General features: G+C 40.3%; 2 protein-coding genes across 5 annotated transcripts in view; one reads left to right on the top strand and one right to left on the bottom strand.

Annotated features, from left to right (window-relative positions):
- The window catches only part of IARS1 (isoleucyl-tRNA synthetase 1), a 101461-nt gene that overhangs the window by 68890 nt on the left and 9605 nt on the right, over positions 1-22966 (bottom strand). For all 4 annotated transcript variants that reach the window (XM_027467325.3, XM_038185791.2, XM_021276421.4 and 1 more), the window contains 6 exons: positions 14149-14266; positions 11302-11449; positions 10581-10668; positions 6561-6621; positions 4942-5037; positions 354-476 (listed from right to left, as the gene is read on the bottom strand). In XM_027467325.3, coding sequence (XP_027323126.1) covers positions 354-476; positions 4942-5037; positions 6561-6621; positions 10581-10668; positions 11302-11449; positions 14149-14266 — 634 coding nt within the window. The remainder of the gene's footprint in view (positions 1-353; positions 477-4941; positions 5038-6560; positions 6622-10580; positions 10669-11301; positions 11450-14148; positions 14267-22966) is intronic.
- On the top strand, positions 18318-20059 carry LOC140003562 (uncharacterized). Its single transcript, XM_072044273.1, has 3 exons — positions 18318-18939; positions 19289-19437; positions 19498-20059. Exons 1-3 carry the CDS (start codon positions 18407-18409, stop codon positions 19992-19994), a joined length of 1179 nt encoding a protein of 392 aa, XP_071900374.1. The 5' UTR covers positions 18318-18406; the 3' UTR covers positions 19995-20059.

Raw genomic sequence — 22966 nt, 5'->3', positions numbered from 1 at the left:
ATACAAGATTTTAAGCCTTTTACCTGTAAATTGTGTTCATAGGAACAAGCTATCAAATTGTAGCAGTGGGAAACCCTGAGTGAAAAATAGATTGTTTACTGAGTGCATAGAAATTAAGAGGCACTTATTTTAAGATTTGTCTGGAACAATCTGGAGTTACTTTGGAGCTACTTTCACATGGATTCTCTTGCATTTATTGGCAAGTAAATTCATGCTGCAATGTGTCCTCCAAGTAGGGAAAATGATCAGATTTCTCTCCCAGTTCTCTTCTCAGCTAATCAGCAACAGAACACTTCTACATATAAATTTTATCTTAAATAAAGTAGCAATCTTCTTTCTCCAATACCACTGACCTTCACATACTGTCCAGCAAAGTCAGTCACTTCAGCTGTAAAGCAGCCTGATGCATCAACAGGACAAACTGGCACTGAATCTTTCTGAATTATATTAAAATCCACACAGACTCTGTAATCATCCTACAAAAGATACAAGGGCAGTAGATACAAGTTACAGAAGTCTAAAATATCCATTATAATATCCACTCCTGAAAAAAAAAAATACAGAATAAGAAATGTGAGGACTGGATAAGAACAGAAGAATATTCAAGCTTTACTACACCAAAATATACCTAAGAGAGTACAATATTTTATGAAGTTGTACTTTTATTTAACATAGAAATTATTTTTTCTGTCAAGTACATGAATTTCTCTACTTCACCTATTAAAGGCATACGTGCACATGCTCCTGTGTACATACACGCATGTATATTTGCATGTACACATACATATATACAAATATTCAATGGCTTCAGGTTATTATTGCATAGAAAAGAATGTGAAAAACAGTCATGCTCTTGTACCAGCCAACAGACACTTGTTACTGTTAACACACAAGCCTGCATGGCATTTTTAGACGGCAGGTTGTTTTAATCAATTTAATTCTGGAAGTACAGATGAGAAATCCCAACTTTGAATGTCTTAATCTAAAGCTTTTAAATCTGTACTTCTTGATTTTTGTTGGTTGTAGGCAATGATACTGACCAAGAATTACACATGGACAACACTGCATTTCATTTTTCTGGCCAGCCTCTGTTCAATTCTTTAATTTACAGTAGCAGTAACGAAAAAAAAAAAAAAAATAAGGACAAGAGGGTCAATTCAAAGTTCTCATGCATGCTAAAAAAATGTGGTATGCTCAAAAAGCAAAGAGCAAACCAAAATTACTAGGGGAACAGGACAGTTCAGATTCTGCTTTCAATTTTGAAGCCATAGTAAAGGTATGTCTTAACCAATCATTATTCCAGATTACCTGATTTTTTGCCCTGAAGGTAAAATTACATTATTGGGGGGTTGTAAAGGAAGGGAGATGGGGACAGTTGCAGATCAATCTCTCAACACACTTGCAGAACCACTTTACTTCCCCCAAAGAGCAAGGTCCTGTCTAAGCCTGCATCCAGGCAGGTTGCTTTTGTGCCTTACAGGTTCCTGTATTACTGCTCTGACGAAACAGGGAGAAAAACACTAATTTAAGGGCAAAAAATTGTAGGTTTTATTGTGGTGTGAAATGGAACCTGCGGTGATCCTGTCTGTCTAAACCGGCTGTAGCTGAACTGTTAGCCTCCTCTTTGCTTCGAGCTCATTTACCTTTGGGGAAACAAGCACACAGCAGCTTTCCAAAGAGTTGCACTCTAAAGCAATTAGTCCACCTTGAGCAAGGAGATGATATCTGAAGCAAGTGTTCAGCTGAGCATTAGGCACAAGTGTTTCACAGCGAGCTGCACGACCCTTCCCTAGATGTAACCCATACCAGTGAGCTGGCCTTTGGAGTGACAAAGCTGGATTTCCAGCCTCCAGAGGGGAACTTTCTCCTATATCTTCTACACTACCCACTAGCTCCCACCAGCTCCCTCAAGACAGGTCTGTTGACCCAGACAGTATTTTAAAGGGCACACTGAAACTCGTCCATAGCAATTGTGAAGCTGGCTTCAAGTACCGATGCCTTACATGCAGGAACAAAAACCCACTTCAGTTACAGCACTCAGGTGCTCCATATACCACAGCCTCTCCTTCTCAGCTGCTGTGGACAGCCACCACAGTTACTCAGCCTCTCTTTGGTCTACCAGCTACTTTGGTCAATAGATTAACTGAGACAAGCCCGTTCTCAGTTGACCTTTCATCAGCTGTTCTTTCTGAGATACAGCAAGCAGACCGCAGTGTTAATATGTAGGCCAGATGACAGAACTAACGTCAACCACAATTTGGCAATGAACTGTAAAAGGCTTTGAAGCAGCAGCCAGCACTGAGTACATCAAAGCCTGGCATGCTGACAACCTAGCTAAAACGTACTAACAAACCTTCCACTTTGCAGGACCTATAGGTCAAGATGTGGTTCAGTTTGGTTTGCATCACTGAAGCAGCCAGTGATATATCAAGGGTTTCCTTTCTTTTCAAAAACTTGAACTTGAATGCAAAAGCTCTACAGACTGACCTGCCATTCATTCAATTTAATGGAGACTTGCTTCAGTGACCACAATCCAGGAATATATTCAGGCACATGTAGAAATCCACAAGTGCTAAACCCCACTGGAAAACTAAAACAAATTTCAATTCTTTCCAGGACTGAGGTCATAGTGCTGTTTGTTTTTTTTCCTTAAATGCCTGTCATGACTAGATCTCTTCAAAGATTACAAACGAAAGTCAAAATGAACAACACAGAAGCTATTAAAAACTCATTGGTAAGAATAACTCAAAGCTTTTCTACCTGGAACGTGAAAAAAGCTAACAAAAAACTGAAGTCAAAAAGGTTTACCTGTAGCACCACTCATACAAAAAACAAGTGTACTTTTGTAATGCATTGAAAAGAATATGCAACAGCAATGTATCTATGAAACATCTATGATTCATGACAAGCAGGTGCTGGAATTACAGGGTTTGCAAGCAAGCTAAACTGCACCTAAAACTTTTAAGTTGATGAAATAATGAAACGTCTGAGCAGCTCAATTTTAATGTCACGTTAATCTGGAGGTACAATGGATTTAAAACGTTTTTATGCAGGTTTGTCTTGCTGCATGAGCTTTCATTTTGATTTCTTTTGAACCAAAGTAAGTGCTTTCTCATACTGCATCACAGCTTGTATTTGGCAAAAACATCAGACAAGACAATAAAACTACATATCCTGGAACTAAATGAAGGTGAACTTTTAATTTAAAATGTTGTTGGAGAAGGATGTATTTCTAAGCTATTATCAGATTGTCTACTAGTAAGAAGAATAAAAAGGCCTTACTTTCAACCACTATTTATCAGAAAAACTTACTTATTACTTAGGGAAGGAACAGAAGAACCAAGACAACACTTCTAAACAAATGTGCTCTTTTCCTTCCAATAGTAGCATATCCAGTTAACCCAGGTCCATATCATTCAGTATAAAGTCTAGGTGCTCCACAGCTACCGCATGCAAAGTTTTATTTGTGATCTTAGTGTACTTTTTCCTCCCACAAATACTCTATGCATTTTTTCCTTCATAATGCATTTAACATACCGTCATGTTTTCAAAAACTCTGGTTTTAAAAAGGCAATTGCTGACTTCCCAGGAGAGACAGAAAAGATTTTTCCCCCTTCTGTGTTTACACAAGTCTTCGTGTGCTTATAACAGAATCAAACAGAAGATGGCAGATAATCCTTGCTCTAACTGGCTGGGCAGCCTTTCCAACAAGCTGTTTCCAGCAACTAGAAAATACACAACAGGACATTCCAGCAGTCAATGGAAAGCTTCTTCCAGGGTTCCTTCTCTGTTAGTAGCCTTTACTCTTCCCTTATTCCATGTCCTACAGCAAGAGTTCCTGATTCAAAGCCAGGACTGGTCCTTTATCCCTCAGTTAACTCCCTGTAATGCTCAGCGATAGGGGAATATCTGAGGTTTAGAAAATGTCATACGCTTTAAACTCCTTAAGACACCCTATCAGTCACCATGAACTTAACTTCTTCATTAACGAGTAAAATACTACACGGTCTTTTTTTTTTTTTTTTTTTTCAAAAAAGATGTCACAGCTGTCTTAAGCCAGGACATCTTTTCACATCAATGTTCATCTTTACAAGACAAACAGAATACCACAACAGACGCAGCAAAAAAAGACGGGAAAAGATGGGATATTTCACATGAACACAAAGAGGTCTGTTATTAATGCCAATGGTTTCTGGAAACGATGATGGAGATTGTAGTTCAGGGACTGCTAATTGCTAGACATTGGCAGCTCTATTACAAGTTTTTTGAGGGCATCTTTGGATAATGGCTGAAGACAGGACACTATACAAAAAGGACAATGAGCCTGAACTAGTGCAGTTAATTCATGTGTCTAAAAATTGAACTGATGAAATTCATGAAAAATTATCCCTCTTAGGCTTTGCAAGAAATGACTGAAACAAAGAACAATAATGTTTCTTAGTAGACAAAAAAAATAGAGTGCAACAAAATCCCTTCACACTAAGGGATAAAGCCTCAGAACAAAAGCACTAGAAGCATTTTTTCAGGCCCTCCAAATGCACAAGTAACAAAATGGAAACACTGAAGAAAGACAGCATATTGAGCAGAACTGCAGCTACCATCCCAAATGTATCACTTACCAGTACACCAGATCATTTGTTCTTGAGGCTGTAAATTTAGACTTTTGGAAAAGCTAAGATCAACAACATTTGGAAGATAAGGTGGCAAGTTCACTTCACATACCTCAACAATAACCATTAGACAACTAAAATCCCCAATCTAGCAAACAAATGTGACTAGTGTATGCAAGAATTTACTAGATGTGATGCTTCTTATATTTGTGAGTAGCAAAAGGGATGACTGTTTAATTTCATAGTCACCCTGACAGTCAACAGTAGCTGGAAAGCCAAGCAATGTGTGTTGGAACAAAGTGGACATAAAAGATCCATAAATTATACTTACAGCACCAAAATAGGGGGCCTGATGGACAACACCTGTGCCTTCCTCCTCCTTCACATAACTGTCTACTAACACAGTAAAGGCACCTTTATCTTTGCACTGTAAAACAAAAATATGCTTTTCATATATACAGAAAAACAGAATTATTAAGAACATGGAAGAGCTACTGGTTATACTCTAGAATCAACAACTGCATCAGAAATAAATGACGCACATTAAAATATGACATTCCTAACATTATGTATCCATTTCCCATACCTAAAACATCTAGACACTTCATTTAAACAGTATCAACTGTGATTAAATCTAAGACCTCTCAAGAAGAGCCTAACAGTCAATTAATCTTCAAGCCACAGATCTTCACACAGGTCTGTGCTTAACAGAATACAAATCAGTACACTCTTGTAAGCGAGGATACAATCAAGACAGCTACAGGCATTAATTATACAGGAGTTTCCTTCCATTTTTATGTCCACTCTACCTTCTAAATATTAAAGAAAACCTTTGTTTTTATAGTAATACATTCTATTTCCTCCAGCAATTCAAGAGAACTCAAGAAAAATTAATGATCAGTGTGTAAATAACAAAAAATACAGATCTGTTTCCTATTCCTTAATGTAAAAGTGGTTAAAAATAGTACTGCAGATAGTTACAGCTGAATTAGATGTGTTACAAAATATTATATTTGGCATGTTCTGAAGGGGGATATTTTAAGATAAGACATCCATTCTAAGAAAAATTGGTGTATGCCCATCTGCTCCTTAAGAAGTACAGCAGGACTCAAAATAATTTATTCATTCTAACCTTTACTCCTGTCGTAGTTTATCAGATTCCACTAGGTGTTTGTCCTTCCTGTAGAAATAACAGGTCCTGCTACCTACAGACATTTCCTCAGCTTTGTGCTGACTTCAGCACATGCTTCAAAAACAGATGGTAGTCAGAAATGACTGAATCCCTTGCCCAAATTAACAGCTGCTTGTCCAGCAGTACTGTAATCCATTTCAACTCTTTGAAAAATTTAACCAATTTTTAATAAGAAATATGGTGGGGTTTTCTCTTCTTTTTTAAACACATCAGTTCTCCACCCTATTTCTTATTACTATATATTCTACTACAGTCTGCAGTACTATTAACTACTGTAGACTTACACAGCACATAAAAGGTGCACAAATGGACTCCCACAAAGGCCACATATAGTAATAGTTATTTTACCAAAGGTTTTTAATTGTTCAGCAGAAATCATTATATCTGCAACTGTTATCTACAATCATTTTCTTAGGAATACAAAATCTGTGGAATTTAAAGGCAAACAAACTCTCCAGTTGAAAAGTTGAGAGCAATAACAACTACATAGAGTTTTGCTGCAATCTGAAGCCATACCACTATTTACCAGTGAATTCTTACTCTGGTTATATTTAAAACTTTAGGAGAAAATATAGAAAACGGCCTTCTGTTTTTCAACCTTTCACTAAGATTTTAAACTACTTTAATAAAATGCAGCTTTTCTTATTAGAAGACAAGATTTTATCAAATATAAAATAAAATATAAGCAAGGAATATAAACATTTTGACTTTTGTCCTTGCGTACTATGTCAAATACTGAACTTGTTCATCCTACTTACCTGAATGAAATATTCAAAGAGTGGTTTATATTTTTTGCCTTTAAGCGTAATGCCAGGAAACCTGAGGAGAAAGACTTAAATGAACACAGATTTAACAACTTGAAAATTACTCAGCTAGCACCAGTGCTGTTTTTCCTATCTCCTTTTCTCCCAATCCCTATCAGATTTCAACACCATAAAGTAAGGAAAGTTTCTTCTAAATAGTTTGCTTCCCACTTCTAGATCTCTTTGACAACTTGAGCTTACACAAAAAACACATCTTAATGCACCTCAGCTAAAAGAGAACAGGTACACTCCTTCCCGATGCTCTTCCAATCAGGCAACCATTGTAAATTAACATAGAAATTAAACATTAATAACAACTTATTTCTGATAAACCTATGGGCAAGGAGCTTCTGGATAAAACAAATTTTATGTTGATAACAACAAGGAACCATAGCTCAGTGTGTTCAAACAGAACTAAATAAGCACTGATCCAAAATGTCTACAAGTTTTATGTGCAGAAGATTACGATTCTGAACATTACAGTGTTTATAGCTCAGATGCTTTATTCCTTATTCTAAAATTAGGCATCTAAGCTCCCCAGAGGCATCTCAAAACATCCAATACAGACAGGACTGACTGGGGAACCGAGCCAGACAGGAAATGCAAGACAGAGATCCAGTCTGTGGATCTGGCCCTCTTCAGGCTTTTGGCCACAGATGGCAAAAATGATAATTGGATTGTGATTCGCCGACCACAACTCTCCTGAAAAGGCTTAAATCTTCCATTTCAGGAAAAAGTCTAGTTAAAACACAACTTCATCTAATAGATGGGTTACCTCTCCAGATGTGTCACAGCTGTGATCTTTCCCTATACTCTTCCTAATTTACATCCACATCTTCCAAACAATGGTCAAACTATGCAAGCTTTGACTAATTGAAAGTGGGAAACAGCTTGAAAGCTGTTCCATGGTACAAAAAAGAAACTCAATCAATATTTAATGCCAAGTTAAAGAGCATGACTCCTCAGCTTGGCATATGTAATATCCACTAGGAAAAGGGGAGATTTCTATTTTAAGCCACAGCTTCACGGATAGTTTCAGCATTTTATATTACAAACAGCCTTAGGAATGTTTGAGGTGCTTAATCAGGATCAGATGAGAGAATAGCATCCCAGCACTCAGCCATGAAGATGTGAGAATGCTCAGACAGAACATCAAGCTCTGGAACTGCTTAAAAAAACAGTGAAATTCCCACTTAAAATTTATTTACTTAAGTAAATTAAAGCAAAGGGTTGTGGATCACATTCCTTATTTTCCCTTTTGATTTCTAAAATATTTTATCAAAGTCCTGAACTTCAAGCTGAAAATTTGTACCTGCCTTCTTGTAACCTAAGTTATACTGGCATAACAGAGGCTAGATTAAAACCACCATAGTAATCTTTCTCTCTCAAGGGATCAGAAATCTCTAATCAAAAAGGAGACAATGCTGAGGTGCTGTAAAATAGTATAAAGAAATGAAGAGTTTAATATGCAAATAGGCTGAAATGTTACACAAAGGGAGGAAAATGTTCATCACTCATTTCACATTCACCACTACTACATAAAGGAAACATAAGGAGACTACTTGCTACATAAGGACATTTACTCCAATTTTCTCTCACAAGAAACACTAACTGCATCTGAGAGGAAAAAGGGAAGAAAAGCAGCCAAGTTGGGTTTGAAAGAAAAGCTGGGGATATTCAGATATAGAAAGTTCAGATACAGGAAATTTTCAGTATAAGATTATTCCACGACCTCAGCCTGCCACCTGGTATGGAGCAAGTGTCATGAATCTCTCTCTCCCTTGAGGACCTAACTGCTTGAAAATTTAAAAGGTAACTAGAAGAAAAAAAAAAAGTGAGAAAAAAAAAGTAGAAAAAGGAAAATCTCATTTCCATGAATTTACATACTTTTTAGATCTAAATCTTCAGAAAATCCATTCAACTACCAGCTACCTCTTGTCTCTCATTTCATGTTTGAGACAAATGATTTATTACATAACATAAAAAATTGTAGTATGACAAAAAAAACGTCAGTCGGAGAAGACTGTAGCACTAATATGGAAAGAGGAAAAAATTGCACTCTGCAAAGAGAGTACAAGTTGCCAGCAGCCTTATGTGTAGGTACTAAACATCTACATCTATGTCTAGATGTAAAAATCAAAAGATAAGGGAAAAAAAAAGTTAGAAATACAAGTAGCCAGGGATAAAAGCATATACAACCAACTTCTGTATGACTGTCTTACAGCAGGTACAGCCCTATTATTCCACAATTCTGATGAAGAGAAAAACACAACAAGGAAGGCTAACACATTTAATGCATACACAGATGCAGGAAATGAATGATGGCAGCACTACTGAAATTTAATTTGTAGAATTCCACAAAAAGAACAATCCAGGAGCAAAGCATAATAGACCTACAAATGGAATGCATCTACCTTGCTTATTTTCAAGTCTAAGAAATGCATTCCAAAATAGAAGATGGGGTATTTTTGGTAGAAACATTTTTTTTCTAAACACTAAGGAAATTTCCAAGAACTGGAAAGAAGCACGGTACCTAGACTTCAAGAGGAAAATGGGGCACTGATGGACCTAAAAAAAGTCAGACCAACAACTTGATTCAAGTTTAAGTGATCAAACAGTTTAAATAGAGGGAGTGCTAAACACACAACATGAATTTGTCAAGAATAAGTCACGGTAAACCAAATTATTTCCTTTGTCAGGCAAGCTAGCTAGCTTAAACAGCAATCAAGCAGATAGATCCAAGTCTTAGTGTTGGCTTTTGATACTTTCCCATGTCATTCCATGTCATTCTGGCAAACACAAAATACAAAAGCATCGTAACTGTGTGACTGTATGTTTACATTTCCAGTGGTATCCTAACACTGACACTATTTGGTGTTTTTTTTTATTGATGAATGAAGGGAGAAAGAAAAACAGAGCAAGCAAATCTGGAGATCAGGCGTTCTGTCCACAGTGAAGAAAAGAAGCACTGAAAGACCATCTTTTTAACTGAGTACCACCTCAAATGACTACAGCATATGTGACAGATGATGGCAATTACCTTTGGGGACAGTGCAGGAAAAGAAGGAAAAAAAACAAATAGGAATTACTCAATTGTCATAGTATGAGCATAAGAGTAGAAAACAAGCAGGTGCTCTAGCTCTATATCACTACAATTCCATTACTACATATAATTTCTTAGCCTCTTTTCACATGCGTGCACATGACACAATTTTTATTTGAAAAATGCTGATGTAAAACTTTCAACTGCTTGGGGTAAAGCCACAAAAATAACTACTGCCAATGAAGAAGGGCTGTCATTCACAACCTTCTAGCTTTTTTCTTTAAAACCACTGCACAGGATTGAATAAAGTCAAATATTTATTATTACCCTTTTATCAGATTGATTTTTTTTATACAAAAGATTTAAAAGAAGCAAAGCCACATATTCTAAGAGGGCTACATAATTTAAAATACCTGCGTTCCCTATCCAATTTATTAAATAGTTCATATTTTTCAATCCAAACAAGATGAATAAGTAATTATCAGAAAGCATAACTGCCACTAACTACTTACTTGGAGTAGAGAATTTTGCAGAAGCAGTATTTGTTTTTTCTTGTCTGTTTCACTTTAAATACTTAGACTATTTTTTATATTTGTTCCACATTCGCACAATTTCCAATTTTAGAGACTTTTAAATTAACAATGTTTTTCATAAAAACAATGGAAAAACAAACAAAATTGAAGGAAAAATGGACTAAGGATTTGTTTTTTGCTGCAATACAATAATCCAATGAAACTTTTATTCTATTTGGAGCTTTATATTCAGGACTTCCATTCTTTTATTATTTTTTTTTTTGAAAGATATACACACAAGTATCAACACAAAGGGAAAGTCGTCTTTAGGCAACAGCAAATTCAACTTTTTGAAACACTTAACTTCTGAGCTATAAAAATACCGGACATTACCAAGTATGAAATAATTCATGTACTTGCCTCTCCAGTATCTCATATTCCGTGTCAGATTTGTATAGGGCTATTAGCCTGGATTCCATCAAGATGTAAATCTTTCCTGTGGCATTATCTAGAACATAAAAACAAAACAAAAAAAGTTATATAAATCTCACTTTACTACCCCCATTTGCACTATTACAAAACCTTTCAGTTTATGCAATATGGTATGTTAGCTATAAAACTGCCCAAAATAGTCTTGCTGATCAACTACTATTTTCCACCTCTTTCTTCTCCATAACATGACTACCATTAGCCATCTAACATGTTACAGGTTAAGAGAACAAAGATGTTCAGTTACTGCAGTTTAGCTGTAACATACCAGTAACTTACTCATGAGCCTGATCCCCTAGTACAGGAGGGAAAAGAAAAAGCTAGGGACACCCAGCCACACCTTCCTGCCTTTCAAATACAATGTGATTTTAAGAGGTCAAATAAAGCATTTGTTCTTGTTCATTACTTCAGCTATCAATATTTATTAGGGAACAGCCCTCAGAATGTATGCAACAGAAAATAAAAAGAGCACAGCAGCTAGAAACCATCAGCCACATGGGAAACATATCTCATTCTTTACAATAACACTGATCCAGTCCCAACAAAGCACTAAGTTTAACATAAAACAGTCTATCATACAAAATAAATGCATGTATTCAAAGGCACTGAAGAAAAGTGGGTTCATTATATACAATCTTAATTTGACACTTGCCTCTCAATTTTACGTACTGCAATTCTGGGTTAACGCAAAGGGCTAGATTACTAGGTAAGGTCCAAGGAGTAGTGGTCCAAGCAACAAGAGAGATGCTTGCATCTTCATCCAGCGGGAAGCTCACAATCACTGAAGGGTCTTGAACGTCCTTCACAGGCAAGATAAAGTCAAAAGGAAAGCGAGAAAACACATTCAATGCAAGTCATAGTGAAAAAATGCAAGTCAAAGTAGTTACTATTGCTGACATCTGCCCAAATCTATCTTGCAATTTGCCTAGTTCATCTCTGCAGTGACAGAAGTTGAAGTGCCAGCATAAGAAAGTTTGAAAAAGATGACAATCCCAACATTCTCCCATTATATCAGTGGAAACTATCAGCCTGACAAGGCCGCAGAGTTAAGGGTTAGCATTAGCACCAAGATTTTGGAAATTATCTGCCAAAGCACCACAGAGCCGAGTGCCAGTTCCCTCGGGTACCTCTTCTAATCCCTTTTAAAAAGTCTATAATTAATCTCAACTGTCAAAACTAGCAGCAGTTTCTCAACTACTGCTACACAAAGGCTTTTTCCATCTTTTCCTCTAGAGTCAGGGAGTAGGAGGAATAGCCATCACTGCAGATGAAATATCTTACTAAGAAACCATTGTTAGGAACAAAAAATAGAAGCTTTGAGTGCTTAAAAACACAAGTACATCAATACTTATAAGAGTTAAAGCATCAGGGAAGAAGACCTTTAGCAGCTGCTCTATCAAATTTTGTCTTCAAATGGTTCAAAAGAATCCCCTGAAAACAATTTTTTCTTTCAGACAAAAACAACCCTAGTTGGTCACTGTCTGTCACATATTAGAGAAAATAGACTGAAAAGCAAGTCTAATCTTGTACATGTGAAATTTTTATTATTAAGTGCCAAATAGAAAATGAATGTCATATGCACAGGCCCTAAACATACAAACAGGTCCTATCCCTCATCATTTCTGGTGCAGGGCACTCTGGTTTCTGTCCAGCACCACGGAACAGTTAATTGCATCACGGGACAGGCAGCTATTTATGTCTGAGCTAAGGGCTGTTCCAGAGGGAATTTTCTGTGAACATCTGGTGCAGTCAACAGTAAAACATAAATATTACATAACTCTTGTACTGCGCTTGATGCGAGCAAAGGCTGAGCTATCATTACCGTTCTGCCTCTAACAACTGAGAAACAGCACTGTAGGATCATTCACCTTTTCTGAAGCACTAAGTTGATCTGGCAGATAATTACATCTGGAAAGCAATAAAAAAACACCCAAGCTTCCAAAAAAGGACATTGTTCAATACTTTTATTTACAAAGTTGTACCTGCTTTAAGTTGAAGACAACACCTCTTCACTTGCACGTAATACAAGATACTGACAAAGTTTACTCAAGTCTACATCAGACACCAAAGTCAATTTCTAAACGTGTTTCCTGTGTCCTATTTCTCATCGGATCAATCAACAGAAGCCAAAGCCTGCTTTTCACATCAAGAAAGATAACAGCTGCCTTACACCCAGAAATGACAGGTCTTGCCAAGAATAAATCATACCAGCTCACAGGCTCGTAATGATCCAATCTCCAAAATACCACCTCAAACAGATAAAAAGATCTCTTTCACATGAAGTGGCACAGCAGCATATGTAAGCCCACACTCTACTCGTTCTAGAGTAAGAAATAGCATCTAAGTATTTTATTAAGATACGAGAAGAAAAGAGAGCGTTGTTCTATGGAAGAAGGGCACACAAAAATAGTCTTTGTTACAAAGAAAGCTCATTAATCTGAGCCTATATGAAATGTAGATTACTTTGCTTGTATTTATTAACTATTTCAGTCATCAAACAATCACAAAATAACAAGATATCTTTGTAGGTGACACTTCCAAATCACAAGAGCCTTTGTTCTTCAATATGGTCAATTGCTCCTCTGAAATATAGAAAGCACTAGTATCTGTGGACAGCATTATAAAAGTTCATTTAAACATTTTTTTTTCAGAAACACTATTTCTGGCCAGCAAATTGGCCTTTGTTAGGCAAGATGTAAAGAAGACCAGATGTACAATTTGTGCTAGCTTTCTGCTGTAACAACGTAAGTAAAGATTTATGATACAAGGACATGGAGACCTGGGTGGGGATAGTAGAGAATGCAAAACTTGTGTCCACAAACTAAAATGAAAATTGGAAAACTGGGACAGAATTTCTGCTTTCATGCATGTGGTAACATGTTTGCTGCTAATAAAAGCTGCATCTAGTCATTCATTTCAAGGGATCATCTTAAAAATGCATGGTATTGTTTGGTTTGTATTAAGAAAAACATTATGTTGAATTTACCAATCTGAGTTAACAATACTTACAAGACCTATAATAGCACTGAGCTACAACCAAACATGATCTTTGATAATTCTTACTAATCTTACTAATTCTTACTAATCCTCCCATGAGAGATTTCAACTTTGCAAAGACCCTTCCTCTTTTCAGATCTGCACAGCCAGGGAATGCTACAGCTTTCCTGCAAGTACTTACAATAAAATCCCAGCACAAGTGCAATATTCATCTTGAAAGCCAAAAGAGGAAATGAGAGTAATTTGGCAGAGTAAAACAAAGTATATGCCTCAAATACCTGTAAGTAGTAACCAAGAAGAAGGAAGAATGAAAAGATCGCATAATCCAAACAAACACAGCTAAACTCAACAAAACAGCCTTTTTCTTTTTTTTTTTTTTCCCCGCTATCAGCTCAGAGTATAACATGCTTATGTACCAAGCAAAAAAATACTAAAGCCTTACAAATCCAAGTTGAGGATACTAGAGACTAAACTGCAACGCACCATGTACACATATACTGACCTTGTAATTCTGATGGGACTCGAAGTTGGACAGTGGGGTGTTGCATGCAGTTGAGAAAGGCATGACCTTAACACCCCTATATACTAGTCCTTTGTCATACAGCTGCTTGAAAACCCACCTGGAAGTAAACAAGAAACATGAAATAACACTTGGAGTTTCAAATTTAATAGAGCAACTGCAAAGCGTGGTTCTGCTCTAGCTGGAGTGCTGTTCTGAAAGACACATTTTTAACCAATCATCAACTAAAGGCAGTATTTCTAAGTCAAAAAGAAATTCACTGTGACTGTATTATTGGTGAATACTTAGTTTTACCTGATTCTAACACCTTGGTTTTCTGTGTGCTGACTTCACAGAACAGAGAAATATTCAGATGGAACACAAATAAGTATTGCTGAATAATCTCTCTCAAATTTCCTGAATATAACAACAATCTGAAATTTCTTTAACAAGGCTGAAGTCAGACATAATTTTCAGAGATGTGTTGTGACACAGCTGCTCACTCGTCACATCATCTGGAGCACCTACAACATCAGCCAGTGCTAAAAAACAGATCAGACATCAGCTACAGATGACCGCTTCCCCCTCTGAGTAAATCCTGACAATCCCAAGATCATTTTCCACAAGAGAACACAGCTCAGCATGCAAAGTGTTGAACACAGTTTTATGGTGCCACAAGTTACATTAATGTTCTCCTCTGGTAGCTCATCTCTCTCTCTGTTCCAGTCCAAGATCATTCTCACGCCAATCTTTAACTCCTTTATGCCATCTTCAATATGGCCTGTGGTGTACATGAATCCTTGTGTCTTCTCAAATTAATGAAGAAACTACTTAATATTGTAACATTGAGTCAATGCTCAAGATGAACTGTAGCTGGAAGAGTAAGGTACTTTACATTGCAACTCATCATATGCCCACGTGATGGACAAAACCCTATGTTTCTTTGTATCTGAACAACACAGGGTTTGCTAAACGATCACCCACATAAATCAGCTCATCAGTTCTCACTGACCTACACGTCCAGTGGTGTTGTCTGCAGGTTGGTTACCTTACAAGTAAGGCAGGAGAGGGCAAGTCTATCATGCCAAACTCAACTACAGATCCAAGTTTCTGCAGAATCCGTTCATTTCAGATGCCACGTGCAAATTGTTAGAGTGCTGACTTTAAAAGCTCTTTTTACTTGAATATTTTCAAACCATCCTAATCACTTTTCTGTGTCCCTTTCCAGATAAATAGCCCATTGCTAAGCAACCAACCCCATCTTGGCAAGCAATGCTTTTTCCTGCAGGCTGTGTCACTTTATGCTTGAGAACCTGGGCCTGTATTTAAGTCAGTGTTTTGTCTTCGATGTTTGAATGCATAATCTTTGACGCAAAACAAAGGAAGACTACTGCACTGATTTCCATCTACAGCCTGAAAGAAGAATATCAAAAGATACTGATCAGCCTGTTATCATATCAAGAAGATGTGCAATGCAACCAGATGGGCCTCTAGTAAAAGAAATATATTTTTTATGAGTGGTCACTAACATGAGGAAAGTTACAGAACCCAAACTCTAAGATTAATAAAAGTCTAAGAAACCCTCAGCAGCATCAAGTTCTACCATGAAAGAGTCAAACCCAGAAGTCTTTCAGAGCTGTGCACTCCAACAGAGGTGGCTTACCTTCCACACACAACTCAGAAGTGACCTTATTAAAGCAGAAAACGTCACCAATGGTCAAGTTGTAGCTGGACCCTAACTCAAATCCAAAGCACAGCAGTGAGTGCATGTGTTTTACAACTGAGACTGCTTCAACTTAAATGTAAGTGTCTCAAAAATATAGAGAGATTTCTTAATGTAGTTTCATCAACTTTCTGCATATACATTTCAGCTGGCTAACTGTAGAAGTTTTTATGCAAGTTAAAATTTAAATGTATGCTTACCACCTCGGAGCCTAATTAATGCAGAGTGTGACAAGCGACAGCATTTATACTGAAGGTGTTCTACTTGCCTTTCAAAAACAGTTAACTAAAATATCTACAGGGGAAAAAAAAGCTTCACTTTAGCTTCACTTTCTAAAGAACACTGCCTACTACCAGCATAGAAGAAAACTCCTTAGTGAAACACTGAATATTTAATTCAGCTGTAAATATGTAAGCTTCAGACAAGGTGAACGCTAGATGGAGCTGCAAAGTTACAAATCCAAGCCAGCATCTCCCTCTTGCGGCCATTCTGACTCGCTGCAAACCAAGAGCACCCCGGTTTTTCTGAAGCCAGACGAGCTGGTGAGCATTCTAACCACCGAATTCAAATCACACGTTTACAGCTGACCAGAACTGCTCCTTTCAGAAAACTATTCCAACAAAGCAGTGAGAATTATGAAGTTGAGACTTCTGCTTGATGTAATAGCCCTCGTTATCACCATAAAAACAGCTGTTATCTTGAAAACCACATAATTGGTTTCCTCAATAAAAAGCCCTTGAGATCAGTTCCTGTGCGATCATGAGAAGTGCACAGATGACAACTGTCAAAGACCTTTCTGCTAGCAGCACTGCCCTCTTAAAACAAAGCAACTGCTGGAGACTACCCTACGTCTAACAGGAGTCCCTTACCTGTTACAGACAGCACATTTTGCTTAACAATTCAACACAGGACTTCAGAAAGTAACTTACCAAAATCTCTTTAAATCCCTTTGATAGCAAAACACTGGCAATTTGCAAGAAAGGGACTCTAGAATGATACACCAAAACTGAAACTGACCTCCCTCTGAAAAGAAAAAAAAAATTACAAAACCACAGAGCTCCTTTCTGCTGACAAGCAGAAAAGGTTTACCCCAAAAAGATCAGAGATCAAGGAACGTTCCCTTAATTCGGGCACAATTCTCCTCAAACGCAATGCCAATTCAGTTGTATCCTCTCAGCTATGCAACACTTACTCTACTTCACGGAAGAAAAATAAGGTTTGGGAAAAAGGAGCTCCAGGTGCATGTCTCAGTCTTTGTTAACACAGATCCTGCTCCCTAAAGGTGAAAGATTGCCAACTTCTAAACAGAATGACAAACGGGAAACAAACATTTATTGTCCCTTAGGTGCCATGAGGGGATGACAACCGCTCTGACCCAGTGAGTACCCAAGACCCCAAGTTACACTCACCAGGTGTAACATCCTAGAAACTGGAGCATACTACAACATTGATCACAGTCATATACACAACGTGTGAACATCACAAAGCGAACTTGGGCTTCCAAAAGCTACTGAATTAGCCAATGCAATATTCAAACACTCAAATACTGGCAGCCAGGTGAGCCTACCATACCCTGGGGTGCACCAAGCACGGTCGAGGGAGGTGTCCCTCTCTGCTCTGCACAGCCTCACCTCCAGCACTGTGTGCAGTTCTGGGCACCACAGTACAAAAAGGACATGAAACTGTTGGAGAGTGTCCAGAGAAGGGCTACAAAGAAGGTCCTAGAGGGGGAGACGTATGAGGAGCGGCTGAGGGCACTGGGCCTGTTCAGCCTGGAGAAGAGGAGGCTGAGGGGGGACCTCATGGCGGCCTACAGCTTCCTCATGAGGGGAGTGGAGGGGCAGACACCGATCTCTTCCCTTTAGCAACCAGTGATAGGACCCGAGGGAGCGGGGTCAAGCTGCAACAGGAGAGGTTCAGGCTGGATATCAGGAAGAGGTTCTTCACTGAGAGGGTTGTCGTGCACTCAAACAGGCTCCCCAGGGACATAGTCATGGCACCGAGCCTGTCGGAGTTTAAGAAGTGATTGGACTGTGCTCTTTGTCATATGGTCTGAATTTTCGGGTAGACCTCTGTGGAGCCAGGAGTTGGACTTGATGGTCCTTATGGGTCCCTTCCAACTCGGGCTATTCTATGACTCTATGAATTCTGGAGAGGTTATTGGGGCTGCTGAGAGCAGGGCCGTTCACCTTGAGGTGCAGCAGCCACAGGCTCCGTGCCCTGTGTGTCACCCTGCATTGTATGAGGGCTGCCTGAGTCCTCAAGCTGCCTGCCTGCACCCAACCATCGTCTGAGCACAGCCTGCTCCCCCCCAGGGGTTCCTGCAGCTCTGGGGGCACTTCCTGGGGTCCCTGACATGAGACATTCGCACACTAACGGGGTCTGCTGAAGAGACTCTTTCAGGTTGACTCTTTGAGGGCTGCTTTGGGTACAGGAGACACAACACGGGGCCTTTACAGGTGGCTTTCTAATGTCTCTTGCTATGTCTGGGGGAGAAAATGAGCCCACCCTGCTCCCAATAAATTGTGTAGGAGAAAGATGCAACGAGGGAGCAAACTGATGCTTCCCAGCAGCCTGTCAGAGCCAGAGGCAGCGCCAGAGCCTGAAGAGGTCTGGGGCTCCTTCACGTTCCTCTGCCCTCCTCGCCACAACCACGGCGGGCCCAGCACTTCTCACCTTGCCCTTCCCTTCCCTCTCCCCCCCAGGTCCTTCTGCTCGGAGCACCGCCCGCAGCAGGCAGCGCAGGCAGCTCCAGAGCAGGGCACCACCTGCATCATCTGCATGGAGCCTGTGGGGGACAGCACGTCCTACCACACCATGGTGTGCCCAACCTGCAATCACGCCTGGTTCCACCGGCGCTGCATCCAGGTAGGAGCCCTCCCCTCATCCTGCGGGCACGGCAGCTGCTCAGCAGCACCAGGGCCCACTCACCGCATGTGTTTCTGCTTCAGGAAATGGCCATACACACAGACAATCACTTCATCAAGTGCCCTGTCTGCAGGAACAGGATGCAGTTTTGTGCAGAGATGTCCAATATGGGGATCCGAGGGATCTGAGTCCCATTCAGGTTGGTATCCCTCTGCCCTGCTCTCTAGACACGAGGGCACAAGCACTGTGCACAGCCAGGGACTGGACAATTTTGTCCCTTCTCTTGCAGACGACCAACCTGGGAGAACAACTCCTCTGCGTTGCTGTGAGAAAGGTGCTGGCGCTGTACTGTCAGCGAATGCCATTACCCATGAGGCAGAGAGCGGGCGGAGGGACAGGGGTGAGTTGCCTCAGCAGCCATCTGGGGCTCTGCATGGGACCTCAGCATCGCTGCAGGCTGGGGGAGGCAGGACAGAGCAGAAGGGATGTGCCAGCCACTCCCTGCCTCAGACGCTTTGTCCTCACACCCACAACCCTTTGCTTCTTCCCCAGGCCCTGGCAGCTGCTCCTGTGCCGCTCCTGTGCTGCCGAAGGCACCCACCGGCGCTGCTCCAACTTGACCGACAGCGCAGGCACCTGGGAGCACGACAGCAGCACTGGCATGGGCACCAGCAGCCCGGCAGTACTGTGGCCATTACAAGGTATCCTGGTGACTGACAGAACGGGGCACAGATTGTGAAGGATGACCCGCCGACATGTAGTGTGGGCACCAGACACCTTTAACCAGCCCCGAGGACACGAGACCAGTGCTGAGAGAAGCACTCACAGCCCTAATTGCGAAGCAGCACCAGGTACCTTCAGGCACTCCATGGTGCCCGAAGACAGACACCCCACCAGCCAGTGGGGTCGAGCCCGGGCAAGAAGCCGCTCCCCATTACGTCAGGCCACAAATACCCATAGCCAGCCCTGGAGACAGCGTGGGAGCAGATGTGCTGCATCCCCCTGTGCTCAGAGCAGCAGCAGCAGCAGCAGCAGCAGCAGCAGCTCTGAGAGCGAAACGGCATCGGGGTCCTCCAGCAATTCCTCGGTGCCTGAACGCAGCAGCCACTGCAGCCACACCGGGCCAGTCCGGACACGAAGCCGCTCCCGGTTACAACGTCGGGCCTCGAATCCCTACAGCCGGCCTGAACAACGCCGCGGGAGCAGCCGTGCTCCAGCCCGACGTCGTGGCCCCAGTCCCCAGCCGCCATCACAATAAAGCTTGCTGCCAATCCCATCTGTGCGGAGAGATCACACGCGCGCGTCGGCTTCAGCCTCACTTGCACTCCCATTAGATGGATTAGAAAAATAACAGAATTCCAGTAAGCACGTTTGGCTTAATCACATTGTCCAGAAGGGGTTACGATCTACACAGCCAGGCATATTGTTGGGCTGTACATGTCCCAGTTATCAGCCAACCGTCACCCTGTAGACTATGGCAGGTAAAATTGGGAGCTGTGATATTATCGTGTCTTTGGGGAATTGTGGTATGAACGTTCCCTGTGAGATTCCCAAGTTTCACTCCATTCCAACACCCCTCTGTTTCTAACGGCACATTCATTAGCGCAGGCCCATGAGGTGTTCAGGTCAGAATCGATACGATACAAGCTGGCATCTGCCACATCCAAGTGAAAACCATGCTTAGGTGGGATTGTTGCACAACGGCACAATGCATGCAGTTACAACTCCTTGCCCAAGGAGCAGAGATTCTGTGGAAAAGGCTCTCCCATGAGTCACAAGCAATGCTTGAAAGACAAGATGTAATCAAATAAAAAGGAAGCAACGATCAAAGAAAGACACGTGGGGATGAAAAAAACAGGGAAAAAAAGCAAAACCAAAAGGAGTACTGAAACAATACTGGACACGAATCAAGAAAGCATAACTATAAGAGGAGCGCTCAGTCCAATACCAAACACAGAAAGCCTATCTTTAGAATAATATCTTTATAAGACACCTTCATATGACAGACAGAAGAAGCATTTATTCTGGGGCCCACGATTTTTTAAGTACGGTATCATCAAGTCTTATGTCCAACTAGGAGGGAAAGCTTTAAAATCCCAGCATACAGAGCTCATTTTGCTCCAGCTCTACCCTCCAGGCTCTCAACTAGCATAAATAAGGACATTTCCTGCTGTAATCTTCCTATCAGTGCACCGAATGATTCTGGATTATGTCAGAAGTGAAAAATGCACTTATAACAGAAAATAAAAATATGCAAAACTAATGCTAGACTTACCCCAAAGATCATCTAACTAAGCAGGAGCTCAGACCATTCCTCCTTTAAAATAAAAGGAGATGAAATAAGGACTGTCATGGTATGATCACCACCACCTTGGAACTAGAGAACTAAATGCATGGAAGAAATTAAGTGTGAAAAGAACTCAAATACTAGAAAAATGTACAAAGCAGACTTCTTCCTTGTGAACACTATCCCTGTAGCAAATCACTGAAATGTCATGGAATACACAAATTACAGCAGTGGTTCCTATGAGGACCCATAGATTTGTTGTTTTGAAGTCATTCTGTTTTAGTGCTGGATGAGTTCCCTACGCAGAAAAAAATAAAGTCAGAAAACAACTTGTACGACTTACACAAGAGGGGGGAAAAAACAGGGTCACGACATTCCAGTTACATGCATCCTCACACCAAGGGCAGCTGGACAATGACATTTAGTAATGGCTCAACGGTATGGAAAAACCTCAGGCCAAAAGGAAAGCAAAGCTACACGTAGTGAGCAGTGGTACAACAGCCAGGCAACCCAAGGCAAAGGTTCCAGTTTTGAGAGCTACCTAGAACCTCTTCGGCTGTAGCACAGGAGCAAGACAGGGGCACCCCGAGCCTGACACTTACAGAACATCAAAGGGCAGCGAGGCCAAAGGCCACTTCTGTCAAGGAAGAAATCTGAGGTCCTCTCTAAACAACAACCCTAACGGGGAAACAAACTGCAGTAACTGAGATGGTTCAGGTGGAGGAAAAAAAAGCCCTGTCACTGACAGGAGCCCCATGCTGCGTGTTCACGGTATACAGCATAACCATTATCTCAATCCCATCAAGTACTCACTTTCTGTTGTAACTAGGTATGATTTTTTCTTTTTTCCTCTCACCCATTTGCTTGTAATATTGCAAAAGGGTTAAAGAACTCCTTAGAGCACAAAAGCAGATAGCAAATGTTTCTGTCACCAGAGTGGCATGAGCATTGTGTGGTTTTCCACTGTACAAGCAAGTCTTTCAGAAACACACACGAAGCTTTCAACTGTTTTTAAAACTGATTTATGTTCAAACTGCAAAGGGTAATTTTAGCCACTAGATGGAAATAGAAAGCTGATTAACAAAACCTACGTGCACAAAGGTCAAAAAAAAACATTGCAAATCATCAGATCCGAAACATGCCTCAGTTCTGACCACTGAGCTCTCCCCTCCTCTCCTTGACACTTCTGACTTTTTCCTCTTCAATGGCCAGAGAGAACTGTTCTCGAGATGCAAACTATCTACAAGCCTGAAAACCTGAAAGCCTGAAAAGTTTAGAAGTTCCTGTTCTTTCTTCAAAGCTCATACACTTCTCAGACCAATCTGAGGTCAGTAAAAAATTTAAAGTCATATCAAGTTGCTCTCAATTCCACTGCATCTGTCTTATGAGCTGTACAAATATTACACAAACCCATTACATTTCACAGAACAACAGAAATTCTACTTGAGCCCACTGTGGAACGGCCAGCCCCAGGAAGAGTTAGAACCAAAAAATTAACTTAACCATATAGGTTTAAATGATGGAAAGACTGAAGACAAAATCCTTACCACATTTTAACCACAAAAAATCCATGGTTGCCATGCTTACTGCTGTTATATCAGTGTGTTTTTTTTTTGTGTGTCTAAGAGCAGTATTCTAGTTCCACAGGCAGAACATAGCAAGAAAAACACTAGACGGGTCAATACGGTCACCAGATTTCAGTCAGTGCAGAAATTAATCTGCAGCTTCTGTTCCATACTTATCCAGGCACTAAAATATTACAAATTTTTTAAATTTGTTTAAATGAAAAAACTCATTAAAACAGATCAGTTTTAAGAAGTGCACTTGAATCTACCATTCAAATGAATAATCCTAATAGACAAAATGCATCTTGAATGACACAGATTTTCAGTTTGCTGATTGTGTTGGTAACCACCTGACTTCCTTTAGAAAAATTTACATGA

The sequence above is a fragment of the Anas platyrhynchos genome, chromosome 13 (assembly GCF_047663525.1).
Source record: "Anas platyrhynchos isolate ZD024472 breed Pekin duck chromosome 13, IASCAAS_PekinDuck_T2T, whole genome shotgun sequence".
NCBI lineage: Eukaryota > Metazoa > Chordata > Aves > Anseriformes > Anatidae > Anas > Anas platyrhynchos.
Note: the sequence above shows the minus strand (reverse complement) of the source record. Positions and strands in the feature narration are given on the sequence as shown.

Coding starts and splice junctions, on each gene's coding strand:
- LOC140003562 (XM_072044273.1), top strand. CDS start 18,407: ATGCAACGAGGGAGCAAACTGATGCTTCCCAGCAGCCTGTCAGAGCCA. Junction 18,940..19,288: donor TCTGAGTCCCATTCAGGTTG/GTATCCCTCTGC, acceptor CTTCTTCCCCAG/GCCCTGGCAGCTGCTCCTGT. Junction 19,438..19,497: donor AGTACTGTGGCCATTACAAG/GTATCCTGGTGA, acceptor GCCGACATGTAG/TGTGGGCACCAGACACCTTT.